General features: G+C 37.2%; 2 protein-coding genes across 2 annotated transcripts; both read right to left on the bottom strand.

The window, feature by feature from the left end:
* Nucleotides 1-8,357: 8,357 nt before the first annotated feature.
* LOC108717487 (lymphotactin) lies at nucleotides 8,358-13,576 on the bottom strand. Its single transcript, XM_018264723.2, has 3 exons — nucleotides 13,285-13,576; nucleotides 9,825-9,948; nucleotides 8,358-8,698 (listed from the first exon to the last, which is right to left on the bottom strand). The coding sequence occupies exons 1-3, from the start codon at nucleotides 13,346-13,348 to the stop codon at nucleotides 8,545-8,547; spliced, it is 342 nt and encodes a 113-aa protein (XP_018120212.1). The 5' UTR covers nucleotides 13,349-13,576; the 3' UTR covers nucleotides 8,358-8,544.
* Nucleotides 13,577-22,316: 8,740 nt separating this feature from the next.
* LOC108717597 (cytokine SCM-1 beta) lies at nucleotides 22,317-26,091 on the bottom strand. Its single transcript, XM_018264813.2, has 3 exons — nucleotides 25,537-26,091; nucleotides 24,118-24,235; nucleotides 22,317-23,525 (listed from the first exon to the last, which is right to left on the bottom strand). Exons 1-3 carry the CDS (start codon nucleotides 25,601-25,603, stop codon nucleotides 23,363-23,365), a joined length of 348 nt encoding a protein of 115 aa, XP_018120302.1. The 5' UTR covers nucleotides 25,604-26,091; the 3' UTR covers nucleotides 22,317-23,362.
* Nucleotides 26,092-26,391: the final 300 nt, after the last annotated feature.

Below are 26,391 nucleotides of genomic sequence, written 5' to 3'. Positions count from 1 at the left end.
AATGCAGAGTGAAACAGGAGAAAAGAGCCTAATGCAGTGAGCCTCAAATGAGGAGAATGATAAAGAGGGAACAGGTGGATTGAAGGATAATCCTTCGATCGTTGGATTAAAATCCTTCGAATCATTCGATTCGAAGGATTTAATCGTTCGATCGAATGATTATTCCTTCGATCATTCGATCACAGTTTTTACGCTAAAATCCTTCGACTTCGATATTCGAAGTCGACAGATTTTAATTCCCAGTCAAATATCGAGGGTTAATTACCCCTCGATATTCGACCCTTGGTGAATTTGCCCCAACAAGTCTAGTTGATATGTCTTATTTCTACAGATATACCATGACCTGGATGAATGAGAATCTTCACTAACATAACCCCCTAAATAACCCCCTAAATTTTGAGATTATTTATCATCTAGTTGGGATAGTTATAGCTATTGCACAGTTAATAAATACTGAGTGGTTATAAACTTTTGTGAGTGACCATCTACAAGCGGGGTACTTTTCTCTCTTACATCTTTTTTTTTCATATCTTCCCAAGTAGACATAGACCCTTTACTTTGTAAAATCACTTTATCTATATGTGGATAAGGTTATTCTGAAAATCCATAGAGAATAATTCTGTTATCACAGTTGATGTTTTTTTAAATTGCGCCTCATTTTTCTTATATATGTTCTAATATTTAACAGTATGACTTTAGTACTCAGTGATATTGGCATAAAATGATTTGGTGACACAAATAGCTCTTTCTGGCCACTGTTTAGTCATTGTGTAACATTTTAACAATCTGCACACGGATCCTGCATGTTCCTGCATACAATACATTTGATGAGCTACACAACGACTTCAATGGACACGTTCAGTAGATATTTATAACAGAGACTAGACTAACAATCCATTCAGTAAACAAATCAATGTCATGGAACAACAGAGAAAATTAGTATCTACTTTTATATTTACCGTATTTTATGATGACAGAATAGATTTAGCAGCAAGGAATCAATTGGTTTGTAGATATATTTGATTTCTGTAAGAAAACCTTCAATGCTGAGAAGCCCATCCTGATGCAGCATAGTGCAATTCATCTTCTGAAACCAACAGCCTCTTCTGCATTCATTGCATGGAAACAACAAGGAAACAAATGTATAGAGAGGTCATATTAAAGTAAAGAAATATATAAAGAAAAAATACTTCTACTGGGATTACAAATGGCAATGTTAATTACTTGTTTCACCAAACTAATCTCTTGCCCCTTATGTAGCTGTTAGTGATGCGGCAACAATTCACCGAACAAAAAAGTCGCCAAGACAAAGAAGTCGTCATAAGAAAAACTGCCCATTGACTTTAATGCATTTGGACAAAAAAAGTCGCTGGATCAAAAAATTTGCACAGACCAAAAAGTTGCCACAAGAAAAACACCCATTGATTCTAATGCATTTGGAGTAATATTGTTGCTCAAAAAAAAATGTTAATGCCTATGTGTTTTGAGAATTTTTCACCGTTTCATGAATTTTTTCTCAGTTTTGCTAATTTTTCTGGAAGCTAAACCAAACAGATTCGCTCATCCCTAGTAGCTGTTATTTGGTTTATTTTACGCTGTATAAAATGAATGGATGGGTATTAAGGGCAAGGTCACATGTGGCTTTTTTAACGTTGGGTTTTTAAAAACGCGAGGTTGAGCGTAAATACACCAATGAAACCACACACGCATGATAATACAGCATGTCGTTTTCCCAACATGTATTTCAGTTTTTTCTCTTTCCTCACAATTCTTAGTAAATTTTAGTAAATTTTTGCGAAGTCTGCAAGTTTGAGAGTTGGGTTGAAGGTCTTATCTATAGCAAGTTGTACTCCTCCTACACATTTTTAAACTGTGGGTGTGGGTTTCAGGTGCAGGTTAGGGCTTGTGGGTCTGGTTTCATGAACTCTAGTACTGAGACAAAGCAGACTGGAGTTCTTGGTTTGAATCGTTAGAGAGGTTCTGTGTTTATATTAGGAGTTTGAGCTCTGAATCAAAGTTTGGAAAATGAAAAACTGTAACAGGTTTCAGAAGAAGAATATAGAGGCCTATGGAGGGACCCTGGAACAGGTGGAGCGGAGTAAGGCATGACTTAGGGGACAAATAGGAAATTAAGGGGAGGTCTTAATGGGGCATTGTGGGGATTGTAGGCAGGTCTGAGCCTTTAAAGTGAGCTGAAAAGTGCAGGAGAGCAGTCTTACCTTTGGCAGAAGCAAGGGAAGCAGTGTTTCCCACCTGCCCACCCTAAGGGAAGGTAGGAGTACCATGTTGCAGATTTGGCGGTGTGGGGCTGCCCTATTGGGTAGCCAAATAAGGGGGGCTGGAGTCTTAAGGTGAGATTGGCCTGGGGCTAGGCTTAGGGGCAAGGAGGCACAGTACGTGAGAAAACAGGACGGAGGCTTGCTTAGGCTGGAGAATGGGTTGATTATGAAGAGTAATGTGAATGCATTATAAGATACTGTTAAATGTTATGCAGCCTTAAGCGGTTAAATGTTATGCAGCCTTAAGCGGCTATTATTTTATATGTCACAGCTTATTCATTTGTTATGCATTTGTTACATTAAAATTAACATTATGGGTATGTTGGTGGATGGTTTTACAAAGCTTGGTGAGTGTTAATAAACAAGCTGCAGCCTTTTTTCCACCCATAAAATGTTGTTTTCTGTCTCATTGGGGTTTAAAGATTTAATGGACGTTATTGAGTCATACGTAAATCATGTCAGTTCTGTTGGACCAAATACAATGGCCACCTCAAATAGAAAGAAACTTTTAAAGGAACGCTTAAAAACTGGGCAGATATAAAATAAACTGTGCAAAATAAAAAATTTTCTAATATAGTTTGCAATCTAAATGTAATGTACCGTATAAAGGCTGGAGTGACTGGATGTCTAACATAATAGCCAGAACACTACTTTCTGCTTTTCAGCTCTCCAACTCTGAGTTAGTCAGCGACTTGAAGTGGGGCCAGATGGGACGTAACTGTTTAGTGAGTTTGCAATTGATCCTCAGCATTCAGCTCAGATTCAAAATCAAACAGTTATGACCCATGTGTCCCCCCTCTAGTCACTGGTTACTGATTGAAAACCAAGAGAGCTGAAATTCAGGAAGTAGTGTTCTGGCTATTATGTTAGACATCCAGTCACTCCAGCCTTTATACATTACATTTTTTCTAACTAACTATATTAGAAACATTTTTTATTTTGCAAAGCCTATCTATTTACCCAGTTTTTATTTTTTTCATTGAACTGTTCCTTTAACTGGAATTGTAGGATAAGGGCTACCATTTAATAAATGGAGCAAATTGCTCTGTACAAGAACTGACATGTACCCAAGTTTCTTTACTGGTACCCACGCGTACTTTATTTCACAGTAATTCAGCAGCAAAGTAAAAGCAGCTTAAAAATGCTTTGGGGCTTTAGTTGAGCTGTTTTTTTTTCGTAGCTCATTCATTCAAAACCCACAACGCAATTTCATTTTCCCTTTGAAGTTTCTAAGTAATTGGAAGTTTATGCAGAACAAGAATGTGATGTTATTTATATTAAGATATATACAAGTTCACTAATCTAATATATAAAGGCTGACACATTTTGCATTGAGCAGAACATCAGATCAGGAAAAGGCAGTCAAATAGTGAGAGACATTGTTAGCATGTCATGGTATGTTAGCTTTATTCAAGTTGGTAATAAGCTTAAAGCTTAATACATTCATCTAAATGACATTCATTCCATAATATGCATATGAAGTTGTGTGCATAGGCAATGCATCGTCCTAATATGGGATGTGCACATCCTTTTTTTTGGAATATTAACTTAAAGCTTGTGTTTTCATATTTCTAAAGAATAATAACTGTCAGCCTGAAATCTCTGGGCAGATTCACTAAAGGACGAAGTGTCTAATGCTAGCGACAATTTGCCAGCATTGCCACCTGCAGGGACATCGCCAATTCACTAACGGGTGCAGGCGCCAATTCGGTGGTGAAAGAGACTGTCGCTAGCGTTCGTTCACAGTCTATCGCCAGGCAACTTTTCGCTCTGGCTAAAGGTCATTACTCCGCTAATTCAGTAAAGTGCAGATTTTACTGAATGTTAACTCTTTCGCCACAGTTGACTTCTCCACCTCAGACCAGGAAAAGTGCTAAACAGTGTTGGACTGGGGCACCTGGGGCCCACCAGAGAACCTGATCTGAAGGGCCCCTCCCCAAACCCCCAGGGTGATTAAGGCCGACATACAGTACATAGTCCCCCAACCCCCCCCCCCCTTAAATCATTTGCTCACCAGGCAGCACTGTAGTATAAATTTATATTCTCTATAAAACTGGACTGGCAAAGGAGAGAAGAAGGAGAAGACTGCAATAGTCAGTTACTCATCATCAAGCCCCAACTTGCCCAGCGAAAGCAGGCACGCAGCCAGGATCCACCGCACCAGCAGACTACTGCTCCCTCTCTGACGCATGGCGCACCTCTCTTCCCCTACGCGAAGGACGCCGGCCAGACCGTGACGTCATCAACAGGCACGCACCGTCCCATAGCGAAAACATGCGCATGTCCACGCAGCACAGCAGAGTCGGGGAGCAGAGCAGCCCTTGCCGGTTTGGTACTAGCCAGGCAGCCCAGGTGGAGTAGCGGCAGCACTGTGGGGCCCATTAATGTGAAAGCGAGCACAAATATAGAGCGCAAAACCGGAGCCCTAACAAAAATAGATTAGAGTGTGGTCGTGGGGGCCCACAAGGTCTGGGGCCCACCGGGATTTTTCCCGGTGTCCCGGTGGGCCAGTCCGACACTGGTGCTAAAAGAAGCTAGAACTTCCTCAATCTTCTGTCACTTACATCATATCCTGTGTGCCGAAAATGCATTAAAGTTCCAAAAACGCTGGCGACTCTTTTTTTCCTTTTTTGAAAAGTCCTAACAAACTTTTTTTAGGGGAACTGCTTTTCTCCCGACATTTCATAACATATGGAAAATTCATTTTACAGTGGGCTCATGTGTAGGACATTTTATTAACTCTCTTGTCTTTATTAAGGTTCCCTGGACATTTGTAATAAAAAGTGGTAACTTCAAGCATTTGCACCAATATTTCTAATAAAGACGTCCATACAACTTTAAATTACCCACCCTATGCAAATTTACCTAAGTGCAAGATCACTAGTGAATTTTTGCTAGCGCATCTTCGCTAAGAAATGCTCACACTGCCGAAGTAACATTAAAGAAAAGTCGCCTGCGTTCGGCACCGCATATTAGTGAATTGTTGTAGTTGTAGTGCACTTGCACCTGGCGGACTGGTGCGAGCTGTGCTGGTGAAAATTCTCCCATTAGTAAATCTACCCCTTGGTCTATAATAATTCTTACCATGTCAATGTACAACAATCCTAAAGCACATTTATCAGTCTTTGTTTCTGACTGATTGAAATGGCTGTTTCACCTGGAAAATAGGCCTGCTAGACTAAAAAATATAATATAAATATAGGGTTGTATTTGTTGCAAAGTTGTAATTTAACAACATTATGCAAGTCATAATAATGAGTGAATTTTTTCGCCAGGCATGGATTCTCTGCGAAATTCCACATTTCGTCACCTGAGATTTTTTTGTGCGGAACTGAGGCAAAAGTTTTCCACTAAAGAAATTTCACCAAGACAAATAAGTCGCCATAAGAAAAAACGTCCATTGACTAATGGAGTGGAAAAAAACTTGGACTTTAATGCATTTGGAGTAAGAAAAAACATCCATTGACTTGCAATGTATTTGGACAAAAAAGTCACCAAAACAAAAAAAGTCACCACAAATAAAAAACGGCCATTGACGTTAATACATTTTGCGTGAGGAAAAAAATGCGCGACTAAAAAATTGTCATGTGCTTGAGTTAAATGCGTTTCGTAAATTCTTTGGAACAGATTCTCTCATCGTTAGCAAGCCATGATTATCTGTTGATGCTGTTAACACATATTTGTAAAAGTCATAGGGAAGGGATATAACAGTAAGAGGCACATTTACCTAGGGTCGAATATCGAGGGTTAATTAACCCTCGATATTCGACTGCCGAATTGAAATCCTTCGACTTCGAATATCGAAGTCGAAGGATTTAGCGCAATTCTTTGGATCGAAGGAATAATCGTTCGATCGAACGATTAAAACCTTCGAATCAAACGATTCGAAGGATTTTAATCCATCGATCGAACGAAATTCCTTCGATCAAAAAAACCTTGTAAAGCCTATGGGGACCTTCCCCATAGGCTAACATTGGCCTCGGTAGGTTTTAGGTGGCGAACTAGGGGGTCGAAGTTTTTTTTAAAGAGACAGTACTTCAACTATCGAATAGTCGAACGATTTTTAGTTCGAATCGTTCGTTTTGAAGTCGAAGGTCGTAGAAGCCAATTCGATGGTCGAAGTAGCCAAAAAAAAACATTCGAAATTCGAAGTTTTTTTCCTCTATTTTCCTCTATTCCTTCACTCGAGCTTAGTGAATGGGCCCCTAAAAGTAGCAAATAAAACCAAAACCCTGCATTTCAATGCTTTATCTATGAATTTGACCATACTTTTCATCCCATTGTATAAAATGAGGTTTTGCAAGCGCTGAGCTACTTTTGTAGGAAAGTGACTTTAGCCTACACTATGTGGGTGATTTATCAAGGTTGAAATTAGCATTTTTGCCACAATTTGAATTTATTTGCACAAAAACTGTAAAATTTTAATTATTTTTTCAAATGTTCAAATGTTTAGTATTTATTAAGCACAAAAACCTAAAAAAAAACCCTCAAATGTAAAACATCAGCATCTAAAAGCTTGTGAGTTCCGGTCAAGTCAATGGGACAAAATTGAAGCCATTTTTTAAATGTAAGATTTTCAAGGTTTTTTTTAGCTTTTTTTTAGCTTGTACAGTCAAACATTTGAGTTTCTGAGCTTGTAAACAAATTTGAGTTGAGCTTGTAAACCCATGAATCCGAGATAATTTTATTCTACAATTGTAGTCAATCAACAAGTTTTTATATTTGAATTATTTAATACATAAGCAAACATTTGAGTTGTTTTTAAAAAAAATGTGAGTTGATTCAAAGTAGAAAAACCTCTAAAACCTCACAAATTAAATTTTTTATAAATAAGCCCATAAGAGTGGGTTTGTGGGCTGAAATAATACCATTCAAGAATGTTCAAACTGCTGCTAAACTACACCTCCCAAATTCTACCATAGAATGGCAATGTGTCGTTTTTATTTTAAAATTACATTGTTTACACAATAATTCATTTTGCCATATAAAATGTTATTCCTTAACCAGAATAAGTGTATATTTTTAGTTGTAATATTTGTGTGTAGCCATCTCAGTGCATTTTACCTGATCCTGTGCTTTCAAACAGAGCCAGTACTTCAAGATGGAACTACTTTCAGGTAGGCTATTGTTTCTATAACTCAATGTAACTGAAGTAGTCGCAGTGGAACATGGATTTTTACTACTGAGTGCTATTCTCATATGTACCAAGTTGCTGATATCTTGTGTTAGGGAGCTGCTATCTGGTTACTTTCCCATTGTTCTGTTGTTAGGCTGCTGGGGGGGGGTCATATCACTCCAACTTGCAGTGCAACAGTAAAGAGTGACTGAAGTTTATCAGAGCACAAGTCACATGACTGGAGGCAGCTGGGAAATATGTCTAGCCCCATGTCAAATTTCAAAATGAAATTTAAAAGGATCTGTTTGCTCTTTTTAAAAAACTGATTTCAGGTTTTTTTACCGTCAAAGGACCAAAACTGGGATCTCAATATGAAGTAAGTGAATATTGGTAATGATACAAAAATTTTCCAAAAAAACATCCATGCAGATTTGTGTATATAGTATAAACGTGAGAATTTATTAAAATATATATATTTATGTTACATATTTTACATTCATACTTAAATAAAAGTGCAGATCATGAATTTAATTTGTTAAGATATAGGTCACTGTTTAGTGCACTACAAATGTCTGGAATAAATAAGCTTATTTTGTCTGTTCAGTTTCAGTATCTTTCTATGGAACCAGATTGTCCTGCTGGTTACAGGACTAAAAGTCCATTTCCCTTTTAGCAGGGATTTATCCAGGGTCGGACTGGCGCATTTGGGGCCCACCAGGTTCAGGGACCCCATGCGCATGCTCAAAAACCTGTGCAATGTGCGCAAGAAATGGTTTGCTACACACACATTTTTTATTATTTTCTCCCGATTGGGGAGCAGGTCTGGGCCAGTGGGTCTCATGAGGGCTGGGGCCCACCGGGTTTTTTCAGGTGTCCCGTCAGCCCAGTCCGACCCTGGATTTATCTGGAAAACGCATTTGGTACTGTAGAATGCAGACATTTATTCAGAAACAACCCCACCCCTAAACACTGTTGACTATCTCAATAGGTTGATTTTTGTTGTCTTTGTATTCAGGGCTGTTTTTCAAATTATGACACAAATTCCTTATAGAATTCATTACCATACTTTAAAGATCATACAGTTTTTAAATTTTTTTAATAAATGATTGTTTAAAAATGTTAATTACAAAATTTCCTGCACAAAGTTTGTCATTCCTCTTTTGCTGTTGTTACTTTGGTTGCTGCTGTTGTTACTGTTGACTTGTTTTTTTTCTCTGCTTTTCTTTTCAGATACTGTACTGCCAATTTTACCCAGTTCTCTTCTGGATTTGCACATATGGTTCGATTCTTTTTGGTTATAAACCTGTGGGTTGGAAAAAGGGGGAGAAATTTGCTTTAGTAAGAGCTGAAAGACCGATCTCTTGTTTTCTGTGTATTTACAGTACACAAGGAAAAAATATCTGTAGAGAATTATTTTTGGGCATATATTTATGGGGCACATTTACTTTGCTCAAGTGAAGGAATAAAATAAAAAAAACTTCGAATTTGAATGTTTTTTTTGGCTGCTTCGACCATCGAATTGGCTACTTCAACCTTCGACTACGACTTTGACTTCGATTCGAACGATTTGAACTAAAAATCGTTCGAATATTCGACCATTCGATAATCAAAGTACTGTCTCTTTAAAAAAAACTTTGACCCCCTACTTCGCCACCTAAAACCTACAGAGGTGCAATATTAGCCTATGGGGAAGGTCCCCAAAGTCTTTCTAACAATTTTTTGGTCGAAGAAAAAACGTTCAATCGATGGATTAAAATCCTTCAAATCGAACGATTCGAAGGATTTAATCATTCGATTGAACATTTTTTTGTTCGATCGTTCAATCAAACTATTTGTGGTAAATCCTTCAACTTCGAAGTCGAAGGATTTACATTCGGCAGTCGAATATCGAGGGTTATCGAATTTTCGTGGGCGTTTCGCGAATTTATTCGCTGACTGCGAATCGCGCAAATTCGCCCATCACTACTTGTCAGGAAAACCCCAGGTCCCAAGCATTATAGTTCTTATACCTGTACTATATATTATTTTAGTCATCCAGAATTCCACTAGGTGTCACCAAGTACACTTGAAAAGTTCCAAGGACACAACCATTATAAAACACCCAATATGACCGGTGACACAGATACAGAATAAATATGGATGAACATTAAAGGGGTTATTTATCAAAGTCCGAATTTATCTACATTTTTTCTGAAAAAACTCAGACCAAATCCGCACGGGTTTTTTTCACCCAAAAACTCAGATTCTTTCAGATTTTCCCCCGGAAACACCGACATCTTCGGATTATTGCAAGGAACGCAGTGCAGATCAAAAAATCTTTGGAACTTCTTCCATTGACTTATATGCAACCTCGGCAGGTCTGAGATAGTATGTTTTGTCCCTCAATGAATTACAGGTACTAAGACAGGTGCCAATGTGGTTCTACTCACAAGATCGCTTTAATTGGATTGGTTTGCTCACTGTAATCCTTAATTAATATTAAAGGTAATCCCTGGCCCCTTGATGGCTTTGCTTCCAAGCAGACTTGTCCTTTGATGAGATCACCTTCAAGTCCTTCAAATCCAAAGAAATAAACACAGTATTAAACTCAAGCAAGAGACAAAAGGCAGCTGCAGTCAATGAGGCAAATGTAGCCTGACGTATATATGCACAAATCCATGTCTACATGAATGCTACCAATTGGCATAAGGGGTTTATTTAAAGTATCACAGTATAGTTAATTCTAACAATCATGTTTTCCCTATGCCTGGCACATCAGGAACATTCTCCAGGTGCAAAAGTAAGTACAGCCTCTTTACTTTTGGCTTTGACATACTGTATGTAAATAGTTAAAATAGAAGAGATCAAAGTTCTCTCTTAGTCACATGCACAAAGAAATGTATGTTGGAACACTTCATTTTGTTATTATTCTAACCTGCCCACACAATTTTTCAAAAGTGTGGACATGAAAAACACACAAAGAGTTGATTTTTAAGCACACAAACAAGAAGAAATTGATTGGAGGGAACATTGGTAGGGATTCTGAGTTGTATTAGAGTTCTTTGTAGAAAAAGGGCCAGAGCAAAAATGGTCCAGCACTATCTCACATCTTGATTTTCCATCCTGTATGGTTCCAGATAGCACCCCCCAAATATTTTTTCAAAAACAATTACAGGTGTCTAATGTGTAAACAGATCTCATAGTATAAAACTATAAGAAGGAATGGAAATACACAAAACATTGCTCCATAAAAACCTCCGTAGGCAACATGGAATTTATGCTTAAAACTGTGTAATTATGATATGCAAATGTCAAGCTAAGTGTAAAATTCCAGGGCCTTTAGCATTTTACATGACTTTTCACACCATAGTTACATAGTTACAGTTAAATCAAATTGAAAAAATTCCATCAAGTTCAACCCCTCCAAAAGAAACCCAGCATCCATACATATTGTACATACTCACACCGACCCCTCCATACACATAAACTATATATATCCATATCTATATTAACTATATATATATATATATATATATATATATATATATATATATATACAAACTATTGATGCAGGGACTAGTCCAATTGACATTTTGGAGTCAGGAAGGTATTTTTACTACAAATGGGTGTTTTTGCCTTCCTCTGGATCAACTGGCAGTTAGGCAGGTTATATATATAGACTTAAAAGGTTGAACTTGAAGGTCGTGTGTCTTTTTTCAACATAACATTCTATGTTACTATGCTATAAATTTTAGTATAACAATAATAGCCTTGGTTATTAGGCTTGTCCAGAAAAGCTTTGCCACCTAAATATTTCCCAGTGCGTTTTTTCAGGTCTAAAGGCCTAAAAAAGAATCAAATTTTAGGCATTGGAATGGCATGTAAAAAAACTTAACAGTTAGGACTCTGTAATAAGAATGCCATTTTACAGCAACATTTAAACCATTTCCTAGTGTAACATTTCTTGGATGCCAGACCCACAGAAATGCTAATATTTTACCTTATATATGCTGTAGTTTTTTTTTTAAAGAATATAACTTTCCTCATGTATACAGCACATACAGTACATAGTGCCACTTCTGTAATTAGCCAAGGTGAGAACCTTATCTCAGATGGCCCTTTAATAATGACCCTAGTAACTTTAACAGCCACATTTCTGAAGAGTGGGTTTGTATGAAATACAGCTCTGTTAGCATTTGGACCAAAAATGTCTTTATGGCAGTGATCCCCAACCAGTGGCTTGCAAGCAACATGTTGTTCACCGACCACTTGGATGTTCAGTGGCGGAACTACTGGGGGAGCAGGGAGTGCAAGCGGGCCAGGACCTGCACCCTCTCAGGGCCCCCCGGCAGTCCGCGCAGTCCATGTGCCTCTGTTGCGGCGCATATTCCCGGCCAGTTTCCGGGTGTACGGAGGGGGGCAGGGGCCCGGCTGCACGTCCTGCGCCAGGGCCCGCCCCCCCTCTAGTTACTCTTCTGTGGATGTTGCACCCAGTGGCCTCAAAGTAGGTGCTTATTTTTGAATTCCAGGCTTGGGGGCAAGTTTTGGTTGTATAAAAACCAGGTGTACTGCCAAACAGAGGCCCCTGTAGGCTGCCAGTCCTCATAGGGGCGACCAAATAGCCAAACAAAGCCCTTATTTTGTAGCACCAGGAACATTTTTCACGCTGGCGTTGCTCCCCAATTCTTTTTAATCTGATCTATGTACACACATACAAATATACAGACTATCCTATAGCACCTCTAAGATAATGTACTGTAGGTTTATGGAAAGGATATATTAAGTAATATATAGTGTGATATTGTTTAGTATATAACACCTCTTTTTGCGCTCATGGATAAAAGCATATCTATGCCACGTCCCATTGGAGCTGCCCTTTAGTGTAACACCACAGAGTCTTTGGGTGTGGAACAGGTTGTTTGATTCAATGCATATCCACCTTGCAGTGGAGACATATTCCCTACAGTGGCATTGCAGGTGGACTGGGTCTACACACATGTGGTGCATTTAATAATTCCCACCGAGCACAAAAAGAGGATTTATATACCAAACAATATCACACTATATATTCTCTTTGTTTGTTTCCTGGGCCTTTGGTGCTGGCTCCTATTGCAGGTGTTGTGAATCAGACTTGAAGGGATACAAGTTGAGCCGGATAAGGATTCTGAACTTATTCGGACCTTGGCATATTTATTTTCTGATATATTAGGTAATATCAGTTTTGCTTAAAGCTAATATTAGTGGTTATTTATCAAAACCTGAAACATTCTCACTTTTTTTCTTAAAACCAATCCGACCAAATCCACACGGACTTCCCCCCCCCCCCATTTATTAATACATTTTCACAAATTTTTCTTGTGCGGAAAAAGTCTAAATTTTTTCAGAACAGCTACGTTTTTTTTCAAAAAAAACAGCGCAACTCAGGAAAATCTTCCAGTTATTAACAGGACATCTGCCATTGACTTTTACATGTTCTCGGCAGGTCTCAGTTGGAGTACTTTTTTCATCGGACTTTAATAAATCCTGAAAAAAATCTAGTTTTTTTTTTTTTAAATGTATTTTTCCCTATAAAAGTCCAACTAGAACAATTCAGAGCTTAATAAATAACCCCATAATGTAGCCTTTCATTTGAACTACATGACAAATTATTAAAGCCAGCCTAATTGCACCTATAATACTGTACATTGTGTATAGCAGGTATATAAAAAGATCCAGAATTAGATATTAAACTTTTAAAGTATCTATCTATCTATCTATCCATCTATCTCTCTATATTTATCTATCTATCTATCTATCTATCTATCTATTATCTATCTATCTATTTATCTATCTATCTCTCTATATTTATCTATCTATCTATCTATTTTAACAATCTATTTGTATCCTTAAATATACTGTACAGTGACTCACCTTGAATATGTGTCAGTAAGTCCATTCCAAAGCAAATGAGAAGAGACAAATTAAGGAGCTTCATGTTTCAGTTTGATTGAGAATAAACTAGATGAGTGGATGCAGTACACGGCTTTTTTATGGTGCTTGATCTGAAGATGTGGTTTTAATTGGCAGCTAAAAAAAGAGGTGCGAGGTGGAAAACATGACTTATGTGTGACAGGTATAGAAAGACCCTCCTTCATTAGTGTATCCCCCACATGCCAATGTAGGAGGGTTAGACTTATTAACAGTGGACATGTACATATAAGGAAACAAAACCTTAAACCTCAAGCAAGTCTTTAATGGAAAGTTCAGGTTCATATCCCTTGATGTCTGCAGTAGCTGAACGTTTTCCTGTGCTTATACATTGAGGTATACAGTGCTAATGCAGATTAACCACTCAAAAATGAAAGTGACTGCAGTACAAAGAACATTTTTATTAAATAGTTTGTATAGGTTTGTAAGCCATCTATTAAAGGTTCCTCAACACAGAGTGGATATCCTTCAGCCCTAAAAATATCGTATATGTCAGAAACATGTTTTTTTCAAGTGATAAACTCTGCTAAAGCATTCAGTACGATTCCTTATTATAAGGCAGTTTATTATGTATACAGTGAAAGGAAGCTAGAGATACAATTTTATAGCTGTTTCACATAGCTGATAACATTACCAAATGGAAATTTGTGGCATGTTTGAAGAACACAAATTCACACCCTCTCATATATTCTGATAAAGATTCCATAAAACTCTGGAACTTTTGGTTTCCAAAGCTGAGGCTTGTCCTGGACAAAGGTTGATGATCACATCCAATGCAAATAATCTAGGGCTCAGACTTGATCAAGGAATTAATGAAACTCAGCTTTGAGCGCTTTCTGAATTGCGCTGGTTAGTTATCAGTTGCCAGGGATTTGTTGAGGACAATTTAACAACACATTGAGGTTCAAGGGTTACTCAATTTAATAATACAAGTGACTTTCGTGATCTTAGGGCCATTCTGGCAGCACCTGTTTTAGTATCTGGTCAAATTACTAAAAATTACTAAAAACAAAATTATTTCATAACAAATCTTAACAATAGTTTTGAAATGTTACTTTATGATGCCAATAGGGTCAACATCAGCATCATCAGCATCATGTTTCTCTGTCACTGGTGCTTGGGTCAACAGAATAGTCACATTTGACAACAAAACAGACACTGTGATGGCCAGACCATAATAACACACATGCTGTAGCTAGTGATGGACGAATATGTCCCATTTTGGTTAACCAAAGAATTTGCGAAATTTGCAAAACAGTGAAAAAATTGTGAAACGTGAAATTTGACGCCCGCATCAATTTGCTGGCTGCAAAATGCAGAAATTCACCACGAATTTGCACCTGGTGAATTTATGCTGATATTAGGAAAAGAGGATAGTTGGTTCAGAAAATGAAGACACCAACATAGACAAATGTGATGTTTAGGCCTGCACAAAGATAAATGATAAGTGAAAAGATAATAATTAAATTGAGGAGCTGGGTTAAAAAGATACATGGAATGAAGGATAGGTGGGACATACTGTATAGCATAAATAGAGAGAGAAAGGGAATATTAAGTGTGGAGAGAAGGGCTAAAAATGAGGAAATGTGAAATATGCTGAGAAAAAAAATGAAAGTGGGAACTATCGCAAAATGAAAACGTAATATAAGCTTCAGCATACCGTATATACTCGAGTATAAGCCGAGTTTTTCAGAACCCAAAATGTGCTGAAAAAGTTAACCTCGGCTTATACTGTACTTGAGTCAATGACGCGAATAGCTGCACTTCAGCAGAACACATGCTCCTGCGTGCGCACCATTCACTTCCTACCCGGCCCACATCTCCCCGGCACCTCCCGCTCACTCACGCCTTCATCACGTGATGTCATCAGAGGCAGCGGGCAACATGGCGACGGGCATAGTTCCTACTGCAGACTACCCACCTCTGCAGTCCTGCAGTGACTCGTGCTAGAGGCGAGCTGTGGCCAAGTAAGTGGCTGGTGCTCTGGGCCAGGGATAGGGGGCAGGCTTCTGAAGATACAGATGCTCCAACGCAGAGGCAGGTTTATATCTCCGCTCACGTGTGGAGTGGGCTGAGCCTGTGGGGGAGCGAGCTTGTGAATGTCTCATTGCCTTACCTGGCTGCATATGGTGCAGCACTTGCCCGACCCTTGCTGTATGTTTGTATGTATGTGTATGTAATGTATGTATGTGTATGTAATGTATATATGTGTATGTAATGTATATATATAGTATATGTGTATGTATGTTAATGTAATGTATTTATGTATATATGTATGTAATGTATGTATACCCTTTCAACAGCAAGTGTGGGCAGCACAGAGCTGTGACTGCAGCCTCTTTGGATCAGTAAGTAAGAGGCGAGTTCTTCCCTAGCAGAGTGCACGTAGGAGCGTGTCTTCTGCTGAAGATGTCCTAAAATGCATTTCCCACCCCTAGGCTTATACTCGAGTCAATATGTTTTACAAGTTTTTGTAGGTAAAATTACATACCTCGGCTTATACTCGGGTTGGCTTATACTTGAGTATATACGGTACTGAAATAAGAAACTTTTTAAATTCAGCGTTTCTGAAATAATCAAGTTTATGTTCACTATTCCTCTCTCAGCATCTGTTTCTCTTCATTCTCTCTTCATGCAGCAGTTGGGTGTCAGATGATCATTGACAGATATATCCAATATATTTTTGTCATTTTGTCTAGAAGATGTATTAGAGCTCACACTATTAAAATCACCAGATATCCTGTCTCTCTACATGCAGATTTTTTGCAAAAGGCAGTTATTTTGTTACATTTTGTTTGTACTGGAATCAGTTATTTGAGTGAGTTCTAATTTATCTGCTAGGAAAGGAGCCCCCTATAAGATATATTGGATCTAACTGTCAATGAATATCTGACACCCAACTGCTGCATGAAGAGAGAAAGAAAAGAAACAGATGCTGAGAGAGGGATAGTGAACATAAACTTGATTATTTCAGAAACTAAGCAGAATATTTAATTTATTTTATTTACAAAGTTTCTTATTTCAGTATGATGAAGCTTATATTAAATTTTCATTTTTGCGATTGTTCCCCTTTAAAGATAACAGTTTGAAAAATGAAGGGAAGGGGTGTGAGATGGATAGGACGTTTAGAGTAATAAATAGTTTATGATCTGGGATGGGTATGATCAAGTGCAAATCAATAAGCAGGACAGATATTGAGGGATACATGAATTAAGGAACATAAAAGATACAGTATTTTCACAGCAGAAATGAAAGCTTTTTAAATCTATCATCACATTGTCTGCGATATTTATCATTTTGCCATGAAAGTTTTTGCCCAATGCATTTACATTACCCATCTGATCCCCATGTACCTCTATGAAGAAGGTGCCATATTTGTGCAGCAGTAATCCGTCTCTAACTGATTGTTGAGAAGGGACAGTCAGATTTAGCAATTTCAAGTAACAATTGAGAAGAATGATTTTCTTAGTATCATTACCACAACAGGAAAATTATTGGCTGGGGGTGTGTGAAGTTTTAATGCAGAGAAAACGGTAGTGAGTAGGAGGAGATGATGTATTTTTTAAAAAAAAAGATTCCATAATGAAATGACAATCTGGCTACTGGTGATAACACTGACCTGTAAGGGACTGTACAGAGTGAATTTTATCCAACACAGTTGAAAATATTTTCTCACCTCACTAGTGAGCCTATTGCCTCTTTCACTGTTGGTCACACTGATGTTTCCATGATGCGCATACTCATCTCATATTCATTTATTGGTTTGTGGAAATCACTTACTGGCACAGAAAAATGATATTAGGTTTTCACATATATTAATTAAACCAGCCCCTATATTTTTATCTTATTTTTTTAGCAAATATATTTACAATATTATGGCAGGAATATTATATGTAAGAAGAATTTCACCGGCACACAGGAATTGTAGTAGCAGGGCAAGCCCTTGCAATTTTATTATGCAGTAGTGCAACGTTTCGGGGTCACGCCCCTTTGTCAAGCATAGTGTGGACAAGTGCAGACATGATTTAAAGGGTGTGCAATTAACAAATTAGCATATTTAACAAGCATTGCTGTGAAAAAAGTACTTTGCATTGAAAAAGATTTTTACATATCAAGATGCCATTTAAAATGCAATGTTAAAGTGAAAAAATATGCATCCAGGTGCCAATTAACAATACACTGATATAAAATTTCATAGTGGAAAATGCAGTTAAAAAGGACAATGTTAAAAGATATTGCAGTAAAAACCTGTTTAGTAGAAAAATTTAGTGAAAATATTTTTATCAAAAATGCCCATCAAAAAGAACATAATAAAAGATCAGTTAAAGTCCATAAGTGGTAGTCCTTTATTTTGACTTCACGTAGTGCTGGAAGTGATGAAATATAAAGGTGAATATCTAAGAGAAAATTTTTAAAAAAACAATATGGCAACACAAAGGCCATGAAAAAAAAGTTAAAATTGTGACAGCTAGACAGATTCGATTAAAAGTATTTGTTACTCTTTTAATCGAATCTGTCTAGCTGTCACAATTTTAACTTTTTTTTCATGGCCTTTGTGTTGCCATATTGTTTTTTTAAAAATTTTCTCTTAGATATTCACCTTTATATTTCATCACTTCCAGCACTACGTGAAGTCAAAATAAAGGACTACCACTTATGGACTTTAACTGATCTTTTATTATGTTCTTTTTGATGGGCATTTTTGATAAAAATATTTTCACTAAATTTTTCTACTAAACAGGTTTTTACTGCAATATCTTTTAACATTGTCCTTTTTAACTGCATTTTCCACTATGAAATTTTATATCAGTGTATTGTTAATTGGCACCTGGATGCATATTTTTTCACTTTAACATTGCATTTTAAATGGCATCTTGATATGTAAAAATCTTTTTCAATGCAAAGTACTTTTTTCACAGCAATGCTTGTTAAATATGCTAATTTGTTAATTGCACACCCTTTAAATCATGTCTGCACTTGTCCACACTATGCTTGACAAAGGGGCGTGACCCCGAAACGTTGCACTACTGCATAATAAAATTGCAAGGGCTTGCCCTGCTACTACAATTCCTGTGTGCCGGTGAAATTCTTCTTACCCTTGTTGTGAGGCTGCCGATTCCTCTATCACTGGGCACCAGGATAAGAACCTTTGGGAGTGTGTGGTGTGCGGCTTCTCCATATTCTATAGGAATATTATATGACCTATACACAAGCACGGTGCATTTTTATGTGGTACCACCGACATTGTCTGAATACACAATACGAAATCAACATTTTATAAATACTAAAATCACAGCTTTGTATAACAGAATGTTTGAAAAGTAAAGCTGGGGTTTTGTAACACAAATGGGCCCATTTACTTAGCTCGAGTGAAGGAATAGAGGAAAAAAACTTTGAATTTCGAATGTTTTTTTTGGCTACTTCGACCATCGAATGGGCTACTTTGACCTTCGACTTCGATTCGAACTATTCAAACTAAAAATCGTTCGACTATTCGACCATTCGATAGTCGAAGTACTGTCTCTTTAAAAAATACTTCAACCCCCTAGTTCGCCACCTAAAACCTACCGAGGCCAATGTTAGCCTATGGGGAAAGACCCCATAGCCTTCTTAACAATTTTCTGATCGTAGGATAATCCTTCGATCGATGGATTAAAATCCTTCGAATCGTTCGATTCTAAGGATTTAATTGTTCGATCGAACGATTATTCCTTTGATCTTTCAATCATAGGAATAGCGCTAAATCCTTGACTTCGATATTCGAAGTCGAAGGATTTCAATTCGGCAGTCGAATTTCGAGGGTTAATTAACCCTCGATATTCGACCCTAGGTAAATTTGCCCCAAAATCTGTCATGGATGAGGCTCTAAAATATCCTCGATACAAGTAAATTACTATGCTGGGTACATGTTTTATAATAAGCATGCAGGCTGCTGAAGTTGCCAATTATTTTAGGTCTGATCTCAAACTAGAATTTGCCATGTTTTTTTTTATCCACAATGCAGAATTTTTGCCAGAATTTGATGGTAATTACAGCCAACCTTTTGATGTAAGATTGCTAGCTGCAGTTAAGATTTTTAGAATGGGGATGTGTCAATCCAGTAAACTGTGTTAAAACAACATTAGTGTACACATTTTTTGGGCAAGACTGCTGTATCTGTTCACAACTGCACTTGCAGCTTCATTCTTAAATAACTCTTTATTTTTTCATACCCAATGTTGTTTGTTATGGGTTTTTTTTTTGTTTTTGACTTTTTTTTTTAAATCCGTATTTATGTAGAGCAGACGCTCAAAAAGCAGTATCCCAAACAGGTGTGTAAAAGCCAATAGTAGTTTATGTAGGTACTCATAAATGTAGCTGAACGCGTTTCATAGAGCATAAGATTAAGTATTGATCGCAAAAAACACGTTCAGCTACATTTATGAGTATCTAAATAAACTACTACAAGTACAGGATCTGTTGTCCGGAAACCTGTTATCCAGAAAGCTCCAAATAACAGAAAGGCCATCTCTCATAGACTCCATTGTAATCAAATAATTCACATTTTAAAAAAAGATTCCCTTTTTCCACTGTAATAATAAAACAGTAGCTTGTACTTGATCCAAATTAAGATATAATTAATCTTTACTGGAAGCAAAACCAGCCTATTTCTAGGAGACTTAAGGTATGAAAATCCAAATTAGGGAAAGATCCATTATCCGGAAAACCCCAAGCATTCTGGATAACAGGTCCCATACCTGTATTGGTTTTTGCACGCCTGTTTGGTAGTGATAGTTTAATTTATGCCATTTCGCAAAACATTGAAGTCTATGGGCAACAAAATTATTTTTGACAAATTGCGTGACAAATTTTTGATGCTCAACAATTTTTTTCCACCCAATAGAGTTGCTGCGAAATTCGGCAAAAAAATTCCCTCATCAATACTGTTTGGGATACTGCTTTTTGAGTGCCTGCTCAACATCAATTCGGTTGGATCCACTCCCCTAGCTGGAATACCTGGTGAGTCTTGTGAACCAGTTTTGGGATCTTTTTCATCTTTTCAGCATTTTTTTTAAATATGTGCCCCACCAAGTTTTGTTTAGTGATTGTGTGGTACAAAGCAGTGGAATGGTGATGCCTGACGATCTTCTCCGATCTTCCTGAAGATTTTCACTTGAGTTTGCTCAACACTAAAGGCCTACAGGAAGAGTAAGTCAGAATGGTACTGTCTTTCATATTGCAAATTACATGTCTTGTGACTTACTGACCAGATCAGGCAAAGTGTCCTGACCTATTTTGCATGATTTTGACTAACACTTGGGTGCATATTTCTTAAGGGTCAAATTTCAAATTCAAAAAAATTCGAATTCAAAATTCAACAATACAATAATTTTATTAAATATCATAACCCCATCATAAATGAATTTAAAAACGAACCGGTTTTAAATTAATTTATGATGGGGTTATGATATTTAATAAAATGTATAAAAATATTTTAGGGAAGGGTTAACAATGGTAAGGGTTAATGAGGACCAGTATAAGGGGGAAGGAAGTGATGTAGAAGACATGCAGTTCTTAAGAAAGCAGATCGATGTCTGTGAAATGCGTTGGACAAGAGCGAGGAGTCCATTTATTTGTCTGAAGTCCCTCCGCAATTGTTAAACAAGAGAGCTCGAGATCCTGATCATAGAAAGATTGTTTGCTGGCACAGGACTGATTCCGAGCACTGGCTCTAAACATAATTCTATGACAGAGATTGCACAGACCATGTAGAAAACTGTAGACGTGGTATGCAAATTTATTCATTTATTATTATTTCATGAAACCTTGAATAGCCACAAGGAAGCCATGGGGTACTAAGGGCCTTTTGCCAAGAACTTCCCCAGGTGAAGGGAGTCAAGTGTGGAGCCTAGACAGGTCAAGTCTAGAGAGTGGAAGGCTACGCACTTTAAAAGATCACTCTAGGAGTGAAAGACAGATTGGGAACATTTAGCCAAGCAGCTCAGGCTCCACCAAAGAGTATGAGTGGGATTCAATTCCAAAATGTGTCATTACCCAGATGTAGGGACTAATAAGTGTGTAGAAATAGGGATTAGAGAGATGCCCTTTGGGTTCCACTTAGAATAACACCTGAAAGCTGAGAATGCCCCCTGTACATTTTGTTTTCTTTGCTTAACCTGTGGGAATATATACCGACCATTGGTTATGAGTATATGTCTTTCCATAAATGGTATGTGTTCCTGCATTATTTACATAATTAGATTATTAAGATATGGACTTTGTTTAATAAATCAGTTCTATTGTTAAGAACCACTGGTGCCCATTTATTTTGTACTTCAAGATCATAGTAGTTCATCAATACCCTACGTGTGTTTGTGTGCATGAGGTCTTTCATGTATTCCAGATAAGTTACCACCAAGTACAAAGTTACGTAACGTTTTATTATTACAGAGCAAAAGCAAATCAACCATGGCATTGTTGTAATTCTGAGTGTTTTTGGGTAATGATACTTAGATCCTATATGTGCATAACAAACAGCACTGTGAAGTACCCTAAACACATGGTATTGCAACAGCCAAACTTTGCCTATGGTGAACAACAGGTGTCACAAATTAGTCATCATCAGCCTGATTCAATTCTTCATCCCAAAGGCAGAATGGTGCAAATACAAATCTCTCGAGTAATGGCTGGGTAAAATACTGGACTGAAATCCCAGAGGGATAGTGAAAACACCAGAAGAAAAATGAGCAGGGGATATTCAGTATAAGGAGACAGAAAAGCAGATATGACAATAGAGCAGACAATGTCTGGGGCACAATTAAGATGGGAGAAGGAATGTACAGTATATTGTAGTATAGACACTGACGTTTTATGAGTATCACATAAATACGTTTGTAAAGATTCATCCAGGTCATGGTATATCTGTAGAAATTAGTCAAATCAATTGGACTTGCTGTGGTTTTCTTGAAGACGTTTCACCAGTCATCCAACTGGCTTTCTCAATTCCGAAGACACTCCAAGAAAAACACAGCAAGTCCAGTTGATTTGACTTATTTCTACAGAGATCACATAAATAAAAGCACATGGAAATCCTCTGCATTAAGATGAACACTTCAGGCACCCTTGATACTAATGATTTATTATAAAAGTTTTTCTTGACCTTATATTAAAATAATAATACATTTATAACAGTCTATACAAGGTATTTCATTTTTAACTTGGTCGCCATAAGCCATTACTGCTTACGTAAGGAAATTCCAGAGTGTACATACTGTATATTTATCTGTTAAGGTTACATGTCTTCAAATGAAAAGGCAGTTAACTATGTATGTTATTGTGGTTGTATTTTGCTTTTTAGTCAACCAAACAAAAGCATTGCTTCATTTTCTGCACACCTTTCATATTTCTAAATAGACTCTAGTCTAGTATCTTTTGCAAAGGAAGAGCTATCTGTTGGAGCACTGTTTGTAGGATAACAAGAATACCAGTGTCCTATATAAATAGCATAAATCATCATAACATCACTATGCCCATTCTTGGCCTTTTTTCATGCTCCGTAGCAGATCTGTTTATTGACATGTGTCCTAAACATGTCCTAACTGACATGACATGAATCAATACCTAACGGTATTCGTAGAGAGATTTATAGTTACAAAAATATATTGAAAGACCAATTCCACCAAATGGCCCCCAAAATGAGATCAAAAGAGTAATTGTTTTACAGCGCTGTAATAATGTCTTTTATATTAAATACATAAGTGTTATGTCATATGATGCTGGAACTGTTTTAACAGAAACAATTATCTGCACAAAGGGGACTCATTGGCCACAAATCAGATATCATTTGGAAAAGGCCTTAGAGAGTCTTTCTCACAATTTAGCAATCCAGTCCTGTGTTTTTAACAGAATGCAGAATTCACAATACTACATAATATTCATTGTAATACTGGACTTACAGTAATTAATTAGAGAGAGAGAGAGATTAGTTATCAGCTTAATGATGGTGTAAAACAATTCTGAAACAATTTAAGGATTGTCTTTCTTAAGGAGTGCTCTTCTTTGGTTTTATATTCTTCTTTTTGCTGTTGTCTGTTTTCTTTGGGTTTGCTCCTTTTGGCTTTTTAGTTTTCAAACACCGTACAGCCTGTTTCACCCAAGGCTGTACGGGATTGGCACATAATGTTATATTTTTTTTGGTAGTAAACCTGTTAAAGAAAATAGATAAGTATTAGTAAATATACCATCATGGAAAGTGAAGAACCAGAGATCCTGTTCACTTCCTGCTGTTCCTGTCTTTCATGCACTCTGCACGAATAATTGGAACAAGAGAAAGGAGGCCATGCTGTGGTGGCCCTAATACACTGTTAGTCTGTTTGCTCATGGATCAATCAGCATTAGAGGTTATGCAGTCCCATGTATGGCCACCTTTAGATCTAGATAAAATAAATCTAAGGTTTTTGGATTCCTGGACTTTAAGGTCACATTTAATCAGCTCATTCTATCCAGTAGACCAAATAATAATTCACCCCAAAAAATTTTTTAGGCTAGGCCATATTGGGGGAGGGAGACTATTAAGCAACACCTCAAACCTTGCCCTAAGTGACCTTCAGGCTGGGTTTTCAGGTGTATCTAGGAAAGTAAAGAGGCATTCTCTTCAATTAGCATCAAAAACTGGCCTTGAGCTGAGACCTCCCCTGCTACTGCTCCAAGCCCCCCTCAGGGGGGAAGCCCAACATTTTTGTAACTACAGGATTAACTAAATAACTGATACAAGGAATGGTTCCCACTCATACTCACATGATGGCTGCAACTGGAGTAGTTTGTTCTGTGTAGCTTTTAAGCTTATTACATTTAATTGCTTTATTTAGTTTGGTTTCCAGGCATACATTTCCATGAATTAATTCACCTCCTTGTCCTGCAAATATATCAAAGTAAAAACAGAAAATAAGAATTGTTGTTTCTTAGCACAAGCAGCAATAGGATTTTAACATCAGTACAATCAGAATTGTCCATCATGGCCATCAATCCCTTATCCTTATGGGCAATATTAAATATTATTTTTTTTTCCAGTGGTTTTGACCAATAAGATTTTGATCTTGATCATATCCGTATTCAAGGAAAATCAATCCAAATTTATTATGGATGGATCATTCCAAATTGTTCAAAGGCAAATCTGCTCTTTAGTCTTAAATTCTTTTCCCTTATTTTCCAGGAAACATCCAAAGTTCATACTTAGTCTTATTTGGCATAATGGATTTCACCAAAACATGTACTTTGGCTTTTGAAGTCTTGTAGAGCTTACAGTTTAGTTACAAGATACTTTATACAGTAGTTAATTACTCGTTTCTTTAGATACTGTATAGATGCAAAACTTGCCCACAAAAAAAAAAAATTCCACTTAGACTTTGTACGTCATATTTTGTAACGGGTTTTCATACAGTAAAGGATTGCATTAGGTTTAGCATTTAGCACTTTCACCTATATGTGCAAGCAAGTCTGCCTTACATGCAAACTTAGAAACCCTTCAGACCACATTTTGGGCTGTTCGCTATTTCTGAAATGAATTGTGGCTAGACAGAAACCTTAAAGATTTGAAGAATTTTTGTTGTATTATATTTGTTAAAGGGCATGCCCACCGAAATATTTTTTTGTAGTGAAAGAAAATGTTACTCTTAGCAACTTTCCAATATACAGTGATTAAAAATGTTCAATGATTTCAAAGTTATTTATAATCATATTTGTGGTGTGTAACACATTATAAAACATGTACAGCATAGCCAAAATGAAGTTTGTAGAACCCATTTATCAACTTAGAATATATATATATGCATACCTAAATAGAAATCATAGAAACTATATCATCGTAGGGACAAAAATAATGGAGTCCGATAGCCCTACTTCATCTAAAACACCAGCAGTGGATATACAACTCATTTTTGTGCCTTTAGTAAGTATTCAGCTTCTGTTACATGAGCTATCATAAGATTTATGCAAATTTGACACCACAGAAAGACAAATGGATTTGGTTAGTTTCCACAGCAGTTTTTAAAGCGTGCTTGCACGTGTGTATATTATTATATTTAAAAAGAAAATATCTTAGACAGAAATATCACCAATAAGTTTCAATTACACAATTAATAAACAATATAGTTTTAGCATATTAGTTGTACACTGTAAAGACCAGATCGATGTAGCCCTACAGGCACGGTAACTCACCTTGACTTGTTGTTGCCAGTAAAACCATTCCAAGGCCAATTAGAAGAGCCATAAGCAGGAGCTTCATGTCTGTGTGTGACTGAGAGATGACTAAAAGACTGATTGCGGTAGACAACTTATTTTATGCTGTTTGTGTATGAGTGATATTCTTTGACAATTAAGAAGAGGAAGATGGAAAAAATGACATGTGTATAGCAGGTATGAAAAGACCCTCCTCTTTTGTGCAGCCCCTCAAGGACAAAGTGGGAGGTTTAGGAATATTATAATTCACTAGTGGACCGCTACATATAAGGCAGTGGAAACCTCAAACCACAAACAGTACTTTCTGTAGTGGAAAGTTAAGGTTCACATACTTTGATCTCAATCTATCGAAACTCTGGGCTAGGAGCACAAACTGAAGTAGCAATTTACACTTAACCATTTAAAGAATATAACTGTAGTAACAGGTGGCCACATCTTCTAAACAGTTTGAAGGGCTTCTGTAAATCTGCCCCCCAATCCAATTCCTTACATGTACTTGCACAGCACACACTGAATAAAGAAACACTGCCTAACCCATGCAATTAAAATAAAGGAGAAGAAAAGTAATTTTATACTTGGGGGTGCCAAAAGTTAGACATCACCAAGTGATAGTTTTTACTTACCTGACACTCTGGGCTAGTGCTCCTATCATCAGAAAGCTGCACCAGCCCGGGGATCCTCTAGTGAGCACCACGGTACGTTCCTCTTCCTGCTTGTTCTGTCTTCTTGCATCTGTGCATGCGCAGTAGAACGGAAAGACGAACTTTAATGAAAAAGAAGGTTATTTTGTTCTACTGCGCATGCGATTGCCCCGGGAAATTTGAGGAGCGAGGA

This window comes from Xenopus laevis, chromosome 5S (assembly GCF_017654675.1).
Source record: "Xenopus laevis strain J_2021 chromosome 5S, Xenopus_laevis_v10.1, whole genome shotgun sequence".
Taxonomy (NCBI): Eukaryota; Metazoa; Chordata; class Amphibia; order Anura; family Pipidae; genus Xenopus; species Xenopus laevis.
The sequence above is the reverse complement of the archived record's forward strand: the minus strand, read 5'-3'. Positions and strand labels throughout refer to the sequence as shown.